At 54.3% G+C, this 18,927-nt stretch overlaps 1 protein-coding gene across 1 annotated transcript in view; it reads right to left on the bottom strand.

Moving 5' to 3' along the window:
* Window positions 1-2,558: 2,558 nt before the first annotated feature.
* The window catches only part of LOC135994686 (rho GTPase-activating protein 39-like), a 57,987-nt gene continuing 41,618 nt past the window's right edge, over window positions 2,559-18,927 (bottom strand). Inside the window, exons 4-10 of the mRNA XM_065645461.1 lie at window positions 16,928-17,474; window positions 15,662-15,751; window positions 9,008-9,081; window positions 7,335-7,534; window positions 6,333-6,424; window positions 5,672-5,841; window positions 2,559-5,246 (exon numbers count right to left, since the gene is read on the bottom strand). Of these exons, the coding sequence (XP_065501533.1) occupies window positions 5,052-5,246; window positions 5,672-5,841; window positions 6,333-6,424; window positions 7,335-7,534; window positions 9,008-9,081; window positions 15,662-15,751; window positions 16,928-17,474 (1,368 nt within the window). The 3' untranslated portion in view covers window positions 2,559-5,051. The remainder of the gene's footprint in view (window positions 5,247-5,671; window positions 5,842-6,332; window positions 6,425-7,334; window positions 7,535-9,007; window positions 9,082-15,661; window positions 15,752-16,927; window positions 17,475-18,927) is intronic.

Here is an 18,927-nt window from a genome sequence, read left to right on the forward strand (position 1 = left end):
GCTGCCTGCACCCACACCCAGTTCGCTCCACCATGAACCGTGACTGACAAAGGCTGTTGGACAACAGGAGCTCTAAAAGCAGCAACACTCAGCAGCTAAATCAGCTTTCTCCATCCTATCGTTGCTGGTTGTCCCACAGACAGCCCGTGGCTGTGCCGGAGCCTGAGCCCTGCCCTGCAGAGCCCCAGCTCAGCGCCATCTCCACGAGCCGGTTCTGCCAAATCTGCCAGCGCTTTTCGGCAGCCACATCAAACCCACACTGGGGCAGCGTCAGGACAGGGACCCTCCCATCTCTGCCTCCTCCGGTGCCGCGGGGCTCCTGACACAGCCTTGCCAGTTCCTCTTCTCTCCATCTTCCCACAGGGCTGATTTAGTACAAAGCCTGACATGAGAATTAGGCTAAAAACCGACATGGGGCTTAGGCCAAAAACTGACCTCCCACTGCTCTGGATTTCTGGGGAGGTGGCACAACCTCTGGGCACCTCTGGTTTGAGTATCTTCAGTGGGCCAGGAGGAGGGAGACCACTCACATTTGCAAGGGGAGGAGAGACTGGAGGAAGCTTCTCTACCAGGATGGGTGGCCTCGTGGTTACCATGTCCTGTAAAACTCCAGGCAGTTGCCAAAGCTGAGCCCTACCTGCCTCCATCTCAGGCTTGAACATACAGAGAGGTCCAAAATCCACCTGTGATGCCTCAACATCTGCCCAGGCTCTTCAGGAGCTGGGGCGGAGCTCGGACAGCAGACCTGAGGGCAGGGTTGCAATCAGCAGCTGGGAGAATTGCTCTTACCAGTTTTGTTTGCAAATTCCCAGGACGCGATCACAGAGACAGCAAATGGTTCACGCCAGGCTCTGTGAAAAGGAGACTTGAACTGCCCAGAAATTCAACAGCACCAGTAAGAGCACCCAGCACTGCAGGGGTGCTGACCCATGGGGACACATCACCCCTCCACGACTGCGGGCAAGTCTCGGACAAGCTGCTGGTGCCTCCTCTTCCCAGGGAGCCAAAGACAAGTGAACTGCACCCCAAGCCACTGGCACAGGGTCTCTCTGTGCTGCTGGCGGCAGCTGAGGACAAACCACAAGCTCGTTATGAGCCCAGCTGCGACTCTGGCTGTTGGTTTTTTAAGCGATCCAGGTATCAGGCCAAGGTGACTGCAGAAGCGAGGCCAAGTCTCTGAGCCTGAGCTGAAGCTCTTGGTTTGCAGGCTTTTTTGATTTGGCCAAAATCAGCTAATTTCACAGCAAAGCCTTGGGGAACACTTAGACATCAGGCTGCAGACATCCACCTAGGAAAGGGCTGTGTGAGGTTACGATGCTACTGCTCTTCCTTCTGCTCCCACTTGCCCCTCTCTGAAGGCCACAGCCCACCTGCCCGTCCGCCCTGCAGCAAGGCCGGTGTGAAGACCCAGTGCCTTGGCCAGCAGGTGATCTTAAACTGCTGGAGTGACCGAGCAGCCCTCAGCGGCTTTGCCTGCGGCACACCAGCTCTTCCAGTGCCGCCAGGACAGCAGCCGCCCCGCGAGCCGCAGCAGCACCAGCCAGACCCAGGGCAGGAACTGGTCACCGGGGGGCTGCAGCGGCACAGCCGGCACTTGTGCGAGCAGCACCAGGCCAGAGCACCAGCGCGGGCTGGAGCGAGGATGGAGGGAAGATCAGAGGATCCTCCAGTCTGAACAGAAGAACGTCCCAGGCGGGTCAGCCCAACAGCTTGTCTAACCAGAGCCACGAAGATGCTGAAGGGAGTGGAGCATCTCCCGTGTGAGGAAAGGCTGAGGAGCTGGGGCTCTGGAGCTGGAGGAGACTGAGGGGCGACCTCATTCATGGGGATCAATATGGAAAGGAGGAGTGTCAGGAGGATGGAGCCAGGCTCTTCTCGGTGACAACCGATGACAGGACAAGGGGCAATGGGTACAAACTGGAACACAGGAGGTTCCACTTAAATATGAGAAGAAACTTCTTCATGGTGAGGGTGCCAGAGCCTGGCCCAGGCTGCCCAGGGAGGTTGTGGAGTCTCCTTCTCTGCAGACATTCCAACCCGCCTGGACACCTTCTGTGTAACCTCATCTGGGTGTTCCTGCTCCGGCGGGGGGGTTGCACTGGGTGATCTTTCGAGGTCCCTTCCAACCCCTGACATTCTGTGATTCTGTAACCACATCAACAGCAGCTGACGCAGGGGAACCGCGTGTGTGTGGCCACCTCCTGCGGTCCAGCTGCAGCACCCGCAGCTGAGGGGCAGCAGCAGCACATCCCTCTCTTACCCTCCGCCTGCCCATCTGGGGAGCTGTTGCGCATAAACTTCTCTAATCCCTTTTTGACCCTGAAAGGGTCCAGCAGATCCTCTGCAAAGAACTATTGTCCTCTATCTGTTTTGACCCGTTCTCTTCCAAGTTTCATTGACTGTTCCTTAGCAGCTGCCCAAGAGCACATGGGTTCCTTTCCAAGTGCTCGTGTCATGCTGATTCCCAAACATTATTCATGAACAGTGACATCCAAGCTGAAATCTGCACCTCCAGGCTGACATGATCATGCTTCAGAAATTCACAAAAAAAGACAAGGGACAACCATGGAGATTGTATTTATTATTATTATAACAGAGGAGAGGCTGCTTTAATGATTTGTATTTACAAATCTGTTGGCAAAGAAAATAATATCCAGTGTCATTTATTAGCCTATTATACAGCCCTGGCAAGAAGCATTCATTTGTAATAGCAGCAAATGCCTACGGTTTGACTGACTGCTACAGCTAAGTGCAAGGAATAACATGGATCACCTACGCGGTGACTGGCTGCAGGCGAAGCCCGGCAGAGGGACATGCAGCCCGGAGAGGACGGCAGGAGCCACACGCTGCTCCAGCCCACGGCGGGGCAGGACACAGCACCCCCAGCCTGTTCAACAATTCCGATTTCAGAAAATAGGGCAGAGCCGGTCACCCCTGCCTGGCTCTACATTTCTGGGACAGTAGCCCCACATCTGAAGTACAAGTTGTTCAGCGCTTCAGGAGGCCAAACTGAGCTGAATGGCTTCAAAGCCCTGGGATGGGATGGGATGGGGTGGGGTGAGATGGGATGGGTGTGTGACACAGATCCTGGCACATTTTTGGGGGCACGTTTGGCAGAGCTAATCCTGACATGGGAGCAGGATTTCCTGGCTTGTTGGACCACAGAAGCATCTGGTACAAGAAGAGGAACCACGACCCTTGTTCAGCTGGGCACAAACTGAAGTCCCGCTGCGGAGTCCACCCAAGCAAACGTGCCTGGAAACCCCATTCACGCATCATGAGATCCAGGCAGCCAGCTGGCTCGGGGCACTCCCTGCACCTGGCACCTTACTCCCAAACTTTTGGTACAGATTCAGAGATCAGCTTTACACCTCACTGCTGGCAGGGCCCAGCTCCCTGCTGCCATCGGGAGAGGATGATCCCAGGTCTCCATGTGAAAAGGAGGCGGATGCAGAAATGAAATGCAGCCTTGGATGCTACCAGCAGACTTAGCATCGCATGAAGAATCCCAATGCGCAGCTTTTTGCAGCAGATCTGCCTCCAGCAGGGAAATCGCGTCAAAGGAAGAGCAGAGTAACACCAGGATGCCACAGAATTAGAAATTGCTGCTTGCAAAGGAACACACAACAGTATCCAGAGGCTGCGGGGAAATCCATGCGCTGCCTCTGAAAGGCACTGTCCTTGCTGTGCCTCACTTCTGGTGGCACACAGAAAGCCACAGGGGTTTAATAGCAACAGTGAGAACTGCCTGACGCCAGCCCTACGCAAGCTCCACCAACCTCAGCTGCTCCGACCTGTCTCTCCTCTCTGTCCCCTTCCCGTCCCTGCCCCTCTGCAACTCCTACCAGAGTCTGGTGGGAAGAGCAAAGGTGCCACAGGGGACTCCAGGCAGGATCAGCATTCACGAGCACACAGCGATGCTGCTGCTCTGCCTGGAAGGCAGATCTGAGCTCTTCTTACTGCTGGGGACCTTCCAGCCTTCTTCAGAGCTGGGCTGAACCAGGAGGGTGGGTGAAGCTGGTGTTCCGTTCCCAGCAGAGCGCTCTGGGAAGGATGCGGTACCAGGTGCTGGAGCCGTGGAGGCTGCTCTGAGCACAGTCTCAGACGCTCTTTGGGAAGGCTGGTGTCAGCTCACGCTGCCTGTAGCAGAAAGGAGTTTCAAGGCCACTGGCATTGCACTCCAGGGGATATGGCTCTCGTTAGGATGCCAAAGAGGCTGTTTATCTGTTTGCTGTCAGGTGCGTGGCCTCCCTCTTGTCCCAGCCCCCAGGGCGCGGGCAGGAGCTGGTTTAGCTCGCACAGGCTGGTCCCACATGCTGACCACGTGCTGCTACAGGAGAAGCTGAGATGGATGCTGTGCAGATCCAGCCTGCCCAGGTTCCCAGCTGTGGGATCTCTGCCTGTCCAGCCACCAGCAGCAGAGGCTCAAACACCTCTCCCTGGGCTGCAATGTGCTTCCACTGACCAGGGCAGTCCAAGGAAGCCCTCTGCCTCAGCAAACCCCCCCACACCTTCACAGGTCGTGGGGTGTCGGAACAACCCTCAGGTGTCCAACCAAGAGTCTGCAGAGGTGAACTGGGCTGGCTCCATGGCAGTGGGATTATCCCCAATGAGGCAGCATCTCCCCCAGGACCAGCTCGTGCCACAACACAGGAGTGATGTCCTCCTACCTGAAGCCAACTCTGACTCCAGAAGGGAGATGAAGAGTCTCGCTGCTCCAGGTAGCAGTTTCTCATGGATGTCGCAGCCCTTTCAACGAGCAACCAGTCCTGCGGCTCCAAGGAGGAGGGCTGCCCCTCCTGGCACACGCTGGAAGGCCAGGAAGCACTCAACCTGGCCTGGCACGTCCAAGGATCTCTTGGGGCTGAACAGCCCGAGCCTTCCAAGAGTGTCTAGTCCTTGTCCACGAGGTCATTTGCTGGGAGATGCTCAGGGGCTAACCCAGGGTGTGACAACAGCAGGGACAATTAAAGAAATCTAAGTGGAGAGGAGAAGACTTTGGGCACCCAGCGACTCCCCAGAGCGATGCCTTGGAGCCCAGGGCCAGCGGCTCAGACCAGCCCTTTGATGAAGCTCGTGTCCAGGTGCACTATCAGCATGCGAAGAAAGGACATTTCTTTGCGCGTGTTCTCAAAGATAACGCGAGGGTCGTCAGACTGGCAGCGCAGACAGTTGGGGGCCATCACCATGGCCAGGTTATTCACATCCATCTTCGTTCTGCCCACATTTGACGGCTGAGCAAAGATCTGCAGATAATAAGGTGACATTCAGCTGGAGCAGTGGAAAAGGGCAAGAGATTCCCAACACATGGCCTAAGAAGAGGTGCAAGGAGAGCAGAGATGTGGCCTCCCTGAAAGACCATGCCCCAAGAGCCACACGTTTGCAGGGGAAGCCCACTATGCTCTGACACAGCCGACAGCATGGGAGCCTCAGCAGACAGGGAACATCTTGCAGATCTCAGTCTTTGGGACTGGCCCCATGCTCTACAAGATCAGGAACACGCTTTATTGCTCCCATAAGGGACAAGGCCAGCAGACCCATCTCCATCAGTCCCACCCTAAATACAGGTGAGGGGTCCCAGAACCCACCACCACAGCTGTCCCACCAACGGTGCCCCGTGTGCTCCAGGCTCCTGGCCGGCAGCGGGATGCAGGACCGCAGGGCTGCCTACCTGCAGGAAGTGTATGAGGTAACACAGCACCAGCCTGTTGAGCTCTGGCAAGAGCTGCACCACAGCCACGGCAGCGTCGGGGTTCTCGTAGTTGCTGATGCACTCTTTGTAGAACTGCTGGGGGATGACGGGCTCCTCTAGCTCCCGATACCACAGCTTGAGAAGAGAGGCTGGGCAGAAAGCAGGGTGCATGAGAACAGCTCTGCTTACCTCCCCACCACCTTCAGATGCAAACCTGGCAGCGCAAACCCTCTATTTTCCCTTAGGAAATAGAGGGCAGAGAAGGGATTTTGCATGTGTGCTGGTTCACCATATTTCAGTCTTGGCTCTGAAATCCTCGGGCAGCCAGACTGGCCAGTTAGAGGAAAATGTGGGCTCTTATCTACCTGCTCCTCCAGGAAGCAGCTCTGGGGCTGCCTGAAGGAGAGGACAACGAGACCCTGGAGCTGCTGTGCTGCCCCTGAAGGACTCGCGGCCGCTCCGCACGCTGCCCGGCTCGCATGGCCTCACTGTGCCGAGCCTCCCCCACCGCACCCAGGGTTTGATCTGTGGGCAGTGTTTGGAATGGCAGAGAATGAAAACCCAGCTGTGCACAGGTCCCCAAGCAGCAGCACTTGTACCTCCCCCTCCGCACGGCACCGCGGCCGCTGCGTTCCCGTACCTGGGACGTTGGGGTCACTGAGGCTGCTCGGGATTCTCCACTGATCCACCTGCAACTTCAAGGCGTTGACTTCATCTATGTCACCAGGTATCCTGCACACAGACACGGCAAAGGTGCTTTAGAGGCGAGTAGGGCAATGTGCCTGGTGTGGCAGTGAGATGGCAAACGGTGGCTGCAAAGCTGCTTCTGAGGCCCCCGGGAGAAGGGAGCACATACCAGGGGCATTACAAGAGCGGCTCCTCAGAGAGAACGGGCTGCCAGTGTTTAGACACAGCTTTAAAGTGGGAGTGGAAGAAACACTTGTCTCCTTCCCACTAGCTCAGGCATCAACTATTGCTCTGTTCTTGGGAGTGATTATGTTCTGTAACCAGGCCTCTCTGCAGCATGTCCAGTCCAAAGACAAGCATCACCTCTGGCTAAACATTCCAAGCTACTGGAAACCCTCGCAAGGTTGAGTCTTTTGCTAGCTACCTTAAATCAAGTTTAGCTAGTGAAAAACTAACACAAATCTTACATGAAAAAACCAAAACCAACCAAACAAAACCACGAAAAAACCCACAAAAACCCAACAACAAACAAAAACCCAAACGCAAACCAGAATCTCCAATGTTCACCACACAGATTCTTTGTCTCTCTTGACTCCTCACGTCTTGTGCATTATTGAGGCTGATGAGCTGCATTTGCTGAGCTGCTCTGCAGGGACCCAAGAGCTCGTCCCCTCCCCACGCTGACCAACTGCTGCTGTTGATGAACATTCAATGCTGCACCTGGAAATGTGCTGTCCTAAGTAATTCAAGTCACATCTATGCTGTCCCCTCTGTGCTAATGTATGTAAATGGATAATGCTACTTTAGGAAGTGATTCCTGAACCTGGGAAAGGTTGGGTTTTGTCTGATCTGCAGCAGAGTGCTATTCTCAGGGAAGAGGAAGCATGTGGAGGTCAATCTTGACTTCTCGGCTTTGAGGGTAGCTCAAAAGCAACACAGCGCCACAAAAGCTCACCTGAAAATCCCCTCCGTCTGTTCTCCTCCCAGAGCCAGGACCTGCTGCGACAGCTGCGTCTGCACCCAGGGCAGCTTGTTCCCCGGGTACATGTCCTGCTGCCGCAGCATGATTTCCTCCAGAGAGCTGCCGAAGAGCGACGGCGTCACGATGGCGTTCCTGGCGTGCGTTATCTCTTCCACTGTCGGCTTTCGGAGGCCCTAGGGACAGAGAAGAGCTCGGTGCGGCTGTGGCACAGGCAGCCCACAGGGACACAGTGACCCAGGACAGTGGTGCTGAGCGGCCAAGATGGGCAGGGACGCCCACACACGTGGACACCTTGCTGGCCTCCTGGCAGCACGGTTCTTGCTCTGCACCCTCCACCTCCTAAAAACAGGGGGAGTTCAACTCATCAGGCCCAAGAGGAGCAGAGAAGCTGCTGCTTGTTGGCAGGAGAGCCCTTTGGAAAGTTTGGTTTTGAAGGGATTCTGTTACCGTGTTTTGCACATCGGTGGGGTTGCTCCAGCTGTAGCTCAACCTGCTGGTGCTGTGGGAGGAAGGATGAGCCCAGCGGGTCCCCGGCCGTGGTGGGGTCAGAGGGGCTCGTGTACACTGGCCCAGTGCCGGGCGAGCATTTGGCCACAGGACAGCTGAAAAACAGCCCTTTGGAGAAGAGAATTCCAAGTATGTACAACTCCAGGGAAAGCTGTCAGAGGTGCTGGAGCTCCCTGAAAAGCGGACACTGGGACCTGGTGCTTCCAAAGGATGCCTACGCTTGAAAGGGGCTTTGAATCTCCCATGGCAGAGATTCGGAGAAGCGCAGAGTGCTGTCGTAGGGACGACACGCTGCCCAGCACGGCAGCCGTTCAGCAGCAACCCCACGGCCCACCGGGAGACACGACGGCAGGGAAAGCTCCTGCTGGTCTCTCGGAGGGCGGCAGCTGCCGCGGCTGCTGCTGCGCGCGATGCGTGTCCGGACGTTTCCTGTCCTGCCCCTGCGGGGATGCCGGGAGCCTTCACTCCTCCCAAGGTATTTCAGCTATTTGCTCACTGTACACAGAGTCCAGATGGCAGGGAGGCCCCAGCAGGATTTGCGCAAATAAAAAATGACCGGATCTGGCTCAGAGACTCAGGACGGACAGGCTGAGGCCGCCTGCCAGCTTTCACAGCCCAGCGCAGAACTGTGCGGAGGAAAGGGAGGAGGAGGATCTCCAGATAATGCAGAGCACAGAGGTTCCCCCAGGTGCAGCCATCTCCACTGTGGGATTTTTTTGAACTACGAATGAACAACTCTGCAGTAAACCAGCTGCAAGGCCCAGCCCATGCAAGCTCTCAGAAGCAAAGAGAGACTCTTCCCTCACCTGAAGGAACCAAATGATGGGCATTCCCTGCACAGACAGTCCCTCCTGCCCTACAGACAGGAAAACATCAGGCTTGTCCTCCATGTCCCTAAGGCCAGGGAGCAGCAGCTGTGTGGCTGCCAGTGTGGCAGCACTGCTGTGTGGCAGGAGGATGGCGGGATCTGGGCAGACACGTGGGGACACGAGCCCTGAGCCAGCCCCCCTGCTCTGTCTCCATTTCCCATCGCTGAATCAGCGGTGAGCTCCGGGAGCCGCGGGACCGACAGCCCTGGGAGCCGGGACGCGGAGCAGGGCACAGGCAGCCTGCGGCTCGCGGCCGGGGCAGACACTCACCTTTTTGCCTCCGGTGATGGCCACTTTCTGGAGTTTGCGGTAGCAATATCTGGCATAGGTGCTGATGGGCAGACCTGGCAGGAAGGAGAAAGGACCGGTCGGCCCATGGTGCCACACACCCACCACACCGGAGCCCTTACTGAGCACCCACTGGCACCAACAGCCACCCCCTCCTGTGCCGAAACCCACCACCACGCGCCCCGGAGCCCCCGGCCCTGCAGCCCCGTGGTCGGCAGCGTCAGGGCAAGTCGCTGCTTGGGCTTGGAGGGATCTGTCCCCTGGGCTGAGGCTCAGAGCTCTGCACCTCCCAGCCCCTCCTGCAGGTCTCCACCTCCCACACAGGCAGCCAGACCCTGGCCTGACCCAGCACAAGGGGCTGTTCAGCATTCGCAGCCTGGGCACACATGTGAGCACGAGTCCTCGCTCCCCGCAGCATGGCTGGAGTTACGTGGCTCACACACACACGGGCCTGGGAATTCATGTATTGCCAGATCTCAGCAACAGAGCATGCAGAACCGGCCTCCTGCCAGCGACGATTTCGAACTGTTTTAAACAAACTGTTTATGATTCAAGAACTGCGGTCCTGGGCTAGGACAGAGGCAGCAGCAGGGAAAGGTGTGTGGGGCCGGAGAGGCAGCCCCAGCACCACGAGTGAGCTCAGGGCACAGGAGAGCTGTGGGGAGGTGCTGGGGTCCCTCACCTCCCACAGCCCTGCAGAAGTCTCCCCGTGCTCCGCCTGCAGCCTCCTCCAAGCCAGCCTTGCACCGCAGGGCTCGGGCACACTCTGTGATACGAGCAGAATCGGACACACCAGCGCTTGGGAACTTCACCACGAGAGCTGCCACCCTCCGCAAGAACGGCTGCTCTGGCTGTGCTGAGCCAGGATTCACAGAGCTAATCCCCCCGTGACACCAAGAGAAATGTTTGCACTGACAGCACTGATTGCTGGGAGAGGTTTTCCAAAACCGTTGGCCTTTTGTTCTTTTTCGAGTCAAACCCAAATTGCTTGCTGAAAGCAGTGAACAGATCTGCCCTATTTGACTCCCTGCCAGGCTCAAAGCTCGCAGCAGAGTTCAAAATACTTGTGGCTTTAAAAATCTGCATTCTGATCAGATGCTGGGTATTTCAGATCAGCCTTTCACACACCCGACGGCGTAGGTGAGCTGGTCAGGAGCCTGGAGTTCCTCAAATCCTCTCATGCCGAGGGAGGACACGCTCCCCCCAGGCAGAACAACAACTCACCAAGGGGAGAGATGCGCCTTCTCCTCTCAGCCAGCAGACAAACCGCAGCCCCTGCCTGGATCAAACTGTGACTGTCACAGCTGACACGGAGCCTCTCAAACGCTGGAGCGATGCTGAGGGAGGTACCAGAGCATCCTCCTCTCCCACAGGCAACGGGAAGGAAAGTCAGTTTTAAGAATTTCTCTCTTGGGAATATCTAAAGCAAGATATTCCCCATATGCAAAAATCCTGCTAATCCCAGGCATGATTTACACTGGAAATGTCTAAGGATTAAAGAAAACAAACCCAATGAGCTGCATCATGATGCTTCACTATTCCAGGTTACGGCTTCTGTTGTTAACGTGTGCAGACACACCCGATGCCAAGTGTCATCCACTTCACGAAGGAGGGAATGGGAAAAAGACTGGGCTGCGCCTCTGTATCACAACAATTACACAGGAGGCAGCACATTCAAAACTAATAACAGGATTTTTTTTTTTTTTCCACACTGTAATTAGACCCTGAAACCCATAATCACCCTGAGAGGTTAAAAAGGTTTGCAAAGAAACCGGTTGCCTTGAAGAGCCTGCACGGCTGATGCGTGGGCAGCAGCCAGACACGTTTGCTTGAAGCCTGTTCTGTACTTTCCCAGAAAGCTCCTTGACCCTGGGAAAAGCCCAAAACCTACATCCTGCGCTTTCTGCAGCGAGGCGTCCTGCTCCAACGATGACCGAGCTGCAGCCTCTGACCCACACGGGACTGTTGGGACCATGTGTGGAGCCAACCAAATTTCAAGCAAATAAACTGAAAACAAACTTGTCCTGTGTGCAAGGGGCTGGACCCCTTATTGCCCATGGACCTGAGTCGCCAAATAAGCAGAGGGAGCCCTGAGGAAAGTGGTGACTGTCACCCTGCTGTGGTGGACACAGAATGAATGGCTCCCCTGAACGTGCAGCATGCAGCCTCCCCGTGACACCGCAGGAGCCGCCTGCCTCGAATCCAGTGCCTCCCGCTCCCGGGCACGTGCAGTGCAAGACCACAGCGTCACGGAATCACTTTGGTTGGCAGAAACCCTCAAGTTCATCGAGTCCAAACATTAACCCAACCCTGGCACTGACCCATGTCCCTGAGAACCTCATCTCCATCTGTCCAACCCCTCCAGGGATGGTGACTCCAGCACTGCCCTGGGCAGCCTGTTCCAATGCCCCACAGCCCTTTGGGGAAGAAATTGTTCCCCAGATTCAACCTCCCCTGGTGCAACTTGAGGCCGTTTCCCCTGGTCCTGGCGCTTGTTCCTGGGGAGCAGAGCCCGACCCCCCTGGCTCCAAGCTCCTTTCAGGCAGTTCAGAGATCAGAAGGTCTCCCCTCAGCTCCTGTTCTCCAGCTGAACCCCCAGCTCCCTCAGCCGCTCCCATCACACTTGTGCTCCAGCCCCTTGGGCAAAGGAGATGTGGAGAGGCCAGGAGGCCAGTGGTGGGCTGTGGAGGGAAACAGGAGGGAGAGGAGCAGAATTTACCTTTAGCCTCCGCTTTTCCAAACCAGTGACTTGACTCGACTGTCTGGCTGCCTTTAAAGTGCTCAGCGATCAGCTGGCTCTGGCACTCAGCTCATCACCAGGTCAGTTCTCCTAACGAGGGGGCAAGTACCCCCAGGTGCCCCCTCCGCTTCCCAGCTCGCGCCCCTCGGCGCAGGGACCGGCAGCTTCGGCTGCATGGCTGGAAAGGGCCGACACTGAAGGCAATTCCACTTCTCTGAGCACATCATGAATCTGTGAAATCCAAGTTGATCTGTTATTTCCTGTGGTACCACAGTAGCCCCAGGAGCTCGGGAACAGAAGACTACTAACAACCCACACAGTGAAAAATAGTTTGCAAAGGAAAATATTTTTCCATGTGCTGGCCTAGAAACACATGTGAAGAGCTTCTTAAAGAATGTCTCCTTTTATAACAAGTTAAAATCCAGGCAGGGCACACGCAGGAACATACCTTCTGGAACAGACTTGAACGCTCTCTTGCCAGAAAATGTCTTAAAAAATGCAGCAAACAATGTGGAATCAGGACCTGGCCATGGGACATGTATTTTAGCACAGCAGAAGCTGTTGTCTCGGTATTTCTCCGACCTACAGTGGCCTCTCAGGGACCTCAGCCTGGCACCATCAGCGCAGGCGGCCCCGTCCTGCTCTGCTCTTCAGAGCTTTGCCCAGCGCCGCTCTCCTGCCTTGGATCGGCCCAGCAGCCCCATTTTACAGCAGGGTTTTAGCTCCTCTTCCTCACACCACCAGTGCACCCTCTGCAGCCAGCAATGCTGCTGCAGCATCATTCCCTACATGGGAAATCACAGAATCAGAGAATAGTTTAGGTTGGAAAAGACCTTTAAGATCGAGTCCAACCATTAACCCAATGCTGTCAAGTCCACCTCTAAACCATAGAATCACAGAATCCCAGGCTGGTTGGAGTTGGAAGGGACCTCTGGAGATCATCCAGTCCAACCCCCCTGCTCACGCGGGGTCACCAGAGCAGATCACACAGGTCGGTCCAGGCGGGTTTCAATGTCTCCAGAGAAGGAGACTCCACACCCGCTCTGGGCAGCCTGGTCCAGGCTCTGGCACCTCAAAGTGAAGAAGTTTCTCCTCACGTTTAGATGGAACCTCCTGTGTTCCAGTCTGTGCCCGTTGCCCCTTGTCCTATCATTGGGCACCACTGAACAGAGTCTGGTCCGTCCTCTTGACACCTACCCTGGAGATATTGACAAGGATGTCTCTGAGAACCTCATCTACGCAATGCCGTGCTTCGCCAGCCCAAAGGGCCGTAGGGCCAGCAGCCCGCATCTGCCCCAGGGAGGGTATGAACAGATGCAGCGTGTCTGAAAAATGAGCATTCCCCTGTGAAAATCTCCCGGCTAAGAGCAGGTGGGAGATACCCTGGGGCAGTGTTGCACTTGGACCATGAACCATCGACTGACAGACCTCCCTTCCTCGAATCTGTCCCATTTCATCCTAAACCTGTTTATGTTCCCAGCCTGCACAACACCCGGCTTTGCCAACTCTTAACGATTGAATTTTGTGCTTCAGGACAGAGCACTCTACAGCCTGCTGCCCAACAACAAAACCAGGCGGTTTGCAGTTTTTTTGCTATGATGAACGATGAGAAATTTTCTTCCTCCCGGTTCCCCCAGGTCACCTGCAGTTTCTTTCAGGCCACTGACCTCTCCAGGTCCAGCTCCTGGGGGCTCCCCCAGCCGCACTCATCAGCTGGGGGTCCGCGGGCAGGACACGCGGCGCAGACGCAGACACAGCACGACTACAGCCCAGTGCTGGTTTGCTCTGGCCTTTTTCTACAACCTGCTGGTCCTGTCTGGTTTCTGACCACTTCCCAGCACCGGGTATACATTTCTGGAAATTCATATACGGGCTGTAAAATGTCTTTCCCTCCTTGAAAGCTGCATAGAGCCTGCTGCTGCATGTGCAGCGAGGGACGTTTCCCCCATGTACAATACTTTGCTTTTGTTGACACAGTTTTCTCTGCTGCTTAATCGCTCAGTTGCCCTTGCAAAATCCCTCTGCACCTTTAGTTTTTACAATCCTGAATAATTTTGTACCAACACTGAGCGGCCAGCTCGTTATTTGCCTCCTTGTGTAGACCCAAAGCCCAGCTCACATTCCTGCGGATCAGCAGACAATCCTCCTTCTGAAAACACACCATTAGTTTCTACCCGTTATTCTTCTGCCTGCCAATGGGTTATTGATCCATGAAAAGATCTTGCACCATTTTCATATTTCATTTACTCACAGAGCATTATGCTAGGAGATGAAGACTGCAGAAGTGGGCGTGGGAAACTTCAAAATTATTTATTTGGGTGCATGTCAGATGAGAAATGTTTACTCAGCCAAGCGTTTACTTACAAGCCTCTGCACTGCATGAGTGTGTGTGGTGGGGAAATCACTGCTTTAACTCCAGTTTTCACTGAAAGACTTACATACATATCTACATATCTGCTATTCAGTTCTGTTTAAAGACAGCACATTTGATTTCCTTACGGATTTCTCTGCTAAATTGCTGTGGCAGCATCCATAAGCGTCTAGGTATTTCAGAGCTACTAATGAATTTCCTCTCACAACAGCCTTGCAACTTGAGGGAGCTGCATCCCACCCTCCCTCCCAGGCCCGGCAAGCGGGGCCGGTGGAGCAGCCACAGGTGTCCCGAGGAGAAGCCCGAGCTTGCAGCCAGCAGCAGATCCAACCTGGTACGTTTCATATATCTGTGTAATTTAAAATGTATTTTTTATTTTTAGGTAAAAACTACGTCTATGTGCCCAAGAACAACTCCAGTACATGCAACACAGACAAGCAATTGCACAGCAGAGCCTGCTCAGCCCGCAGGCAGAGCCCGCCGGGCACACAGCGATCTCCGGGGAGTTGTCCCATAAAGATATCAAAATCCCTCTGAGCACAAGAAAAATGACTTTCAGAAGGGCCAGAATGGGCTGAACTCTCCGGGCCTGACCAGGACAAGAAAAAGACGTATCCCTACCAGAAATACAATCCTCCTGTGCAATTCCAGGTCTCTGCTCCGAATCCCACCGGAGACAGAGAAGTGATAGATGCTCTTTCTGCAGGGGCTGTGACCAAGGGGCCCCCTCAGGCCCTTCCCTCGGGGCAGCAGGGACACTCAGAAGCCACTACAGGAGAGCGCAGCTGCGGAGTCCGCGTTCCACACGCCCGCCTGCTGGCGCAGGAACCTGACTCCAGCTCTCCCAGATTAAAAACATGAAGGCCACACGATGTAAGCTGCTGCCTGACATGAATTCACGTGATTAGCTCACGTTTTCAGAAGGCGATATAAAGAAACCTGAATGGACATTGCCTAGCAAGACTTTAGCCAGATGAAGGATTATCCCGCAGCCAGCAGTTAAAACCTGAGGCTGGAGGAATACGTGAGCTCTTGTTCACAAGGCAGAGATGCCGCAGCAAGCCCTGGGCTGCAGAGTCCAGGAGCGCGGACAAGGGGAAGCCAATAATGGAGAGAAAACAGCAGCGCTTGCTCTTTGCCAGGTATCAGTGTCCTCCCTGCAGGTCCTCAGGTCGGGTGGTGGTTTACAAAATCCATTACTACCACTGGAACAGGTTCTTTTCGACACGCTGGCTCATACAGCTTTTAGCACTGGAAGTTGCTATAGGAAACTGTGGCATACACAGCCCAGCTGAGTTACAGCCCCAAGTCTGCATCCAAATGGAAATCCCTTTCCTCACACAACTGTGAGTCCAAGGGGTCCCACCGTGCTGCCACACTGAGCTAATGGTGTCCTGTGTGCTGCCCGGCTGCCACCCACGCTGCTGATCCATGCTCTGGTCAAACCTCACACACTGCCCACCTACAGTAAAGTTTCCCGAATCTCTGTCTCTCCCGGCTCCCTGCACGCCGTTCCTGCCTTTACCTTCATTCTCGGTGTTTTGTTTCCTCTTTTTCCTGGATTTTGAGTTCTTCTTGTTTTTCAGATCCACAAGCTCCTTGATGCGCTGGACAACTGAAAATTCAAAAGAGGCTCTGGATTAATGTGGAAAGATAAAATACCAAAGCCCAGAACCACCCTTAGACATGGCAGCCAGTCTAACTCCAGCATGAGGTCTGCTCAGGACAGGTCCTGTACCACAGCAGCTCCGCACGCACCCGCGAGGGGCCCAGAACATCACTCTGTCTCCAAATGGCTAAATAATTGAGAAGGTGCTCCAGGCAGCAGGCTCACACCTAATAAAACCTACTGCCCAAATACCAGCAGGAGGAACAACCCACCCACATAGTTCTGATTACTCCTCCTTGCTGCCGGGGCCCTGGTGCTGGCTGGGGGATCCTTCACTCCTGCGCCAGGCGCAGCTGGAGGAAACGGTTTTGGAGAAAAGTGACAGGGATTTAGGATCCTCGTGAGAACCCAAACCAGAGCTGCACATCTGGCGGTTCAGGGAAGGAACCCCATGTGAAGGCTACAAGCATGAAAGCAGAAGGTGGAGGTTGGCACTGTCCCACTGTCACCAGAGGACCCCGCTCCACCACCACCCTCGTAGCTGTGGGGCTTGAGCCTGCACCAAGGCACAGGCAGCGCTGCTGGAACAGTGACAGATCAGCCAATAAATCAATAAATACTTTCTCCAGGCTGGCACTTGGATTTTTTTTTTTTAACAGGACACCATAGCAATATAAAGTTGGGGTAGCAGACTATTTGCCAAGCTACAGCCTGTTCGTAGTGCTTGCAATGGCTCCCATAAAAAACTCTGGGTTTTTTTTGTTTGTTTTTGTTGGTTTTGTTTTGTTTTGTTTTTGTTGTTGTTTGTTTGGGTTTTTTTTCCTGTTTTAAGGAACTTTGAAGTAAATAGTGTCTTCAGAGAACCCACAGAAACTCTGCCCTTGGTGGGTCCAACTCAGCTCTTCTCAGCGCTGACCTTGCCATGCTGATGGGTGAGATGAGCACAGTCCAGGCTGGAATTTCTTTGCCAGACCCAGGTGAGAAGTGCAGGGAGACGAGCTGGTGGCAGCTCCATCCCACCAAGGAAGGATGAACCTGACCACGACATGCTGCTCCCACTGACAGAAACCACAGCACTGGCTGGTGATTACCTGTGTTTTTAAAAACTAGACAAGCCTGGATAAGTGGCACAACCCACGAGAATGCTGCTGGGGACAGAGCAGGTATGCATGAGGCACTTACTGTTTTCATCGCTGTCAAGGTGGCGATAAATGTAACCTTCCAGATAAGACTGAAATTTGGGTGATGGGGAGAAAAAGGCCAGACTGATGGCCATTAGTTCCCAGCCCCAGGCCAGACTTCGGTAGCACGTATTATCTGTTGTCTGCCGGATCAGTTGGATGTAGAGCTCATCCCGTAAACCTTGCATGCTCCAGCACTTGGTGACCGTGACCAACGCCACGTGATTGCGGTCCATGCGAGTCTGACGATCTCCCATGTAGCTCTGCACCAGTTTGAACATCTCACACGCCTCTTTTTTGATGGTGCGGTTGCTAGTGATGAGCATTGGCTTTTTAATAGAGCCGCCGTTCCAGGACAGCATGTTGGAGATGGAGATCCTCCGGCGGAAGATGCCCTGCGTGTGCATGTTCAGGTTTTTAGAAGCCCAGTCTGCCATGCTGCTCTGTGAGATGGGCTTCCGCAGGGTGTTGTAAGGGAAATGATACCCCACACAGCTGCCAGGCTGGCCGCCGCTCTCCTGCTTGGGGTCCAACTCGATTGTCCCGGGCTGCAATGGAGAACAGACGTGTTAAAAGCAGCTTAGATGACTCCTTACCCTGCCAGGAAAATTACCAACAGCGAGTCATGAAGTGACCAGCAACTGCAAAGTGGGGAATCTGTACAAAACATGATTTTGTGCGGAATCAGTGGCTGACGACTGTAGTTTGCAAGAGCCTGGCTGGCACAGCCGCACACTTATGCTGCCCCTAAGGGAAGCGTTGGGTCTGACTGTCCGGGTTGTCCCGGAGGTCCCAGGGACAGCGCAGGCAGGAGCTGGGCTGACCCCAGGGCAGCGGTACAGCTCTGGGGCACCAGGCACACACTGAGGAGCCACGTTCCTCCCGCTCTTCACCTCTCGGTTCCTGTGGAGCCACCAGAGCCCAGGAGGCGGGTGGGGAACACCAGGAGGTGGCAGAGACTAGACAGCCACAGCACCACTAGCGCTGCTTCCTTCTCATCTTTACCCTTTGTGGCCCCTACAATCCCATAGCTGGTTCCTGTCCTTACTATTGTTCCAAGTTCTAGAAAGAAAAAAAACCCAAAACCAGACAAAACCAAATCAACATGGTTACCAACCAGCAGGAGCTGCTGAGCTTTGTGCAGCCTGTACCTGGAAAGCCCCTGTGTTGGGGCATTGCAAACATTTATCTCAATTCCACCATGACCTTCCTAATGGAGATACTGGCCAGACACACAAATGGGACAGAAGGCGAGAGGCAAAGTAGAGCATGAGCACAGCTATTCTGGTGGCAAGGCTGTCATGCAGGTAGGATGAAAATGAATCAAAATGAAATCAGAATTGTTCACAAGCACTGGGTTGTTTTTATTTCTCAGAGAACTCGGGACAGCAGCTCCCCAACGCAGCCTGCAGTGATCCAACTCGTTTGCTCCAGGGACAAGGGCACTGATCACAAGTTTGCAGAGATAAGCAGCAGAGACAAAGCTCTTCCTTCCTCCCAGACTTCGTATGCAGTTTTTACATGCAGCCCTTGTCCATCCTTCTTTCCCAGTGATCACTACAGATAACTACATAATTAGAGCTTTAGTAGTACTGATCCCAAGAAAATGATGTGTAATAACTACTTGTGAGAATAAGACACGTATTTTGCCCATCAGAATTCTCTGGTTTGGATGGAAGTGGCAGCCTGGGACAGATATTGAACTCCCAACAAGTTGTTTTAGGAAACAGACCTTTTTGTTAGACTTGAAATTTCCACATATAGCAACTAAGAGCTAACCAGCCCACACTTCACTCTGCATTCTCCAAGGAGATCTCTAGCAAGTAGGAAAAAGCCAAAGAAGATAATCTTGAGGTCTCTGGGGTTTAAAGGAAGACAAAGAAATAGAAATGCTGCAAATCTGGTTTTGCGGTGGAAAAAGTGATACAAAACATGCATTTTCCTTCTTTGCAGATCACCTTTAACTTGAATGCCACCCTCTGTTCCGGTCCTGGCCTACAG

Source organism: Caloenas nicobarica, chromosome 15, assembly GCF_036013445.1.
Source record: "Caloenas nicobarica isolate bCalNic1 chromosome 15, bCalNic1.hap1, whole genome shotgun sequence".
Classification (NCBI taxonomy): Eukaryota; Metazoa; Chordata; class Aves; order Columbiformes; family Columbidae; genus Caloenas; species Caloenas nicobarica.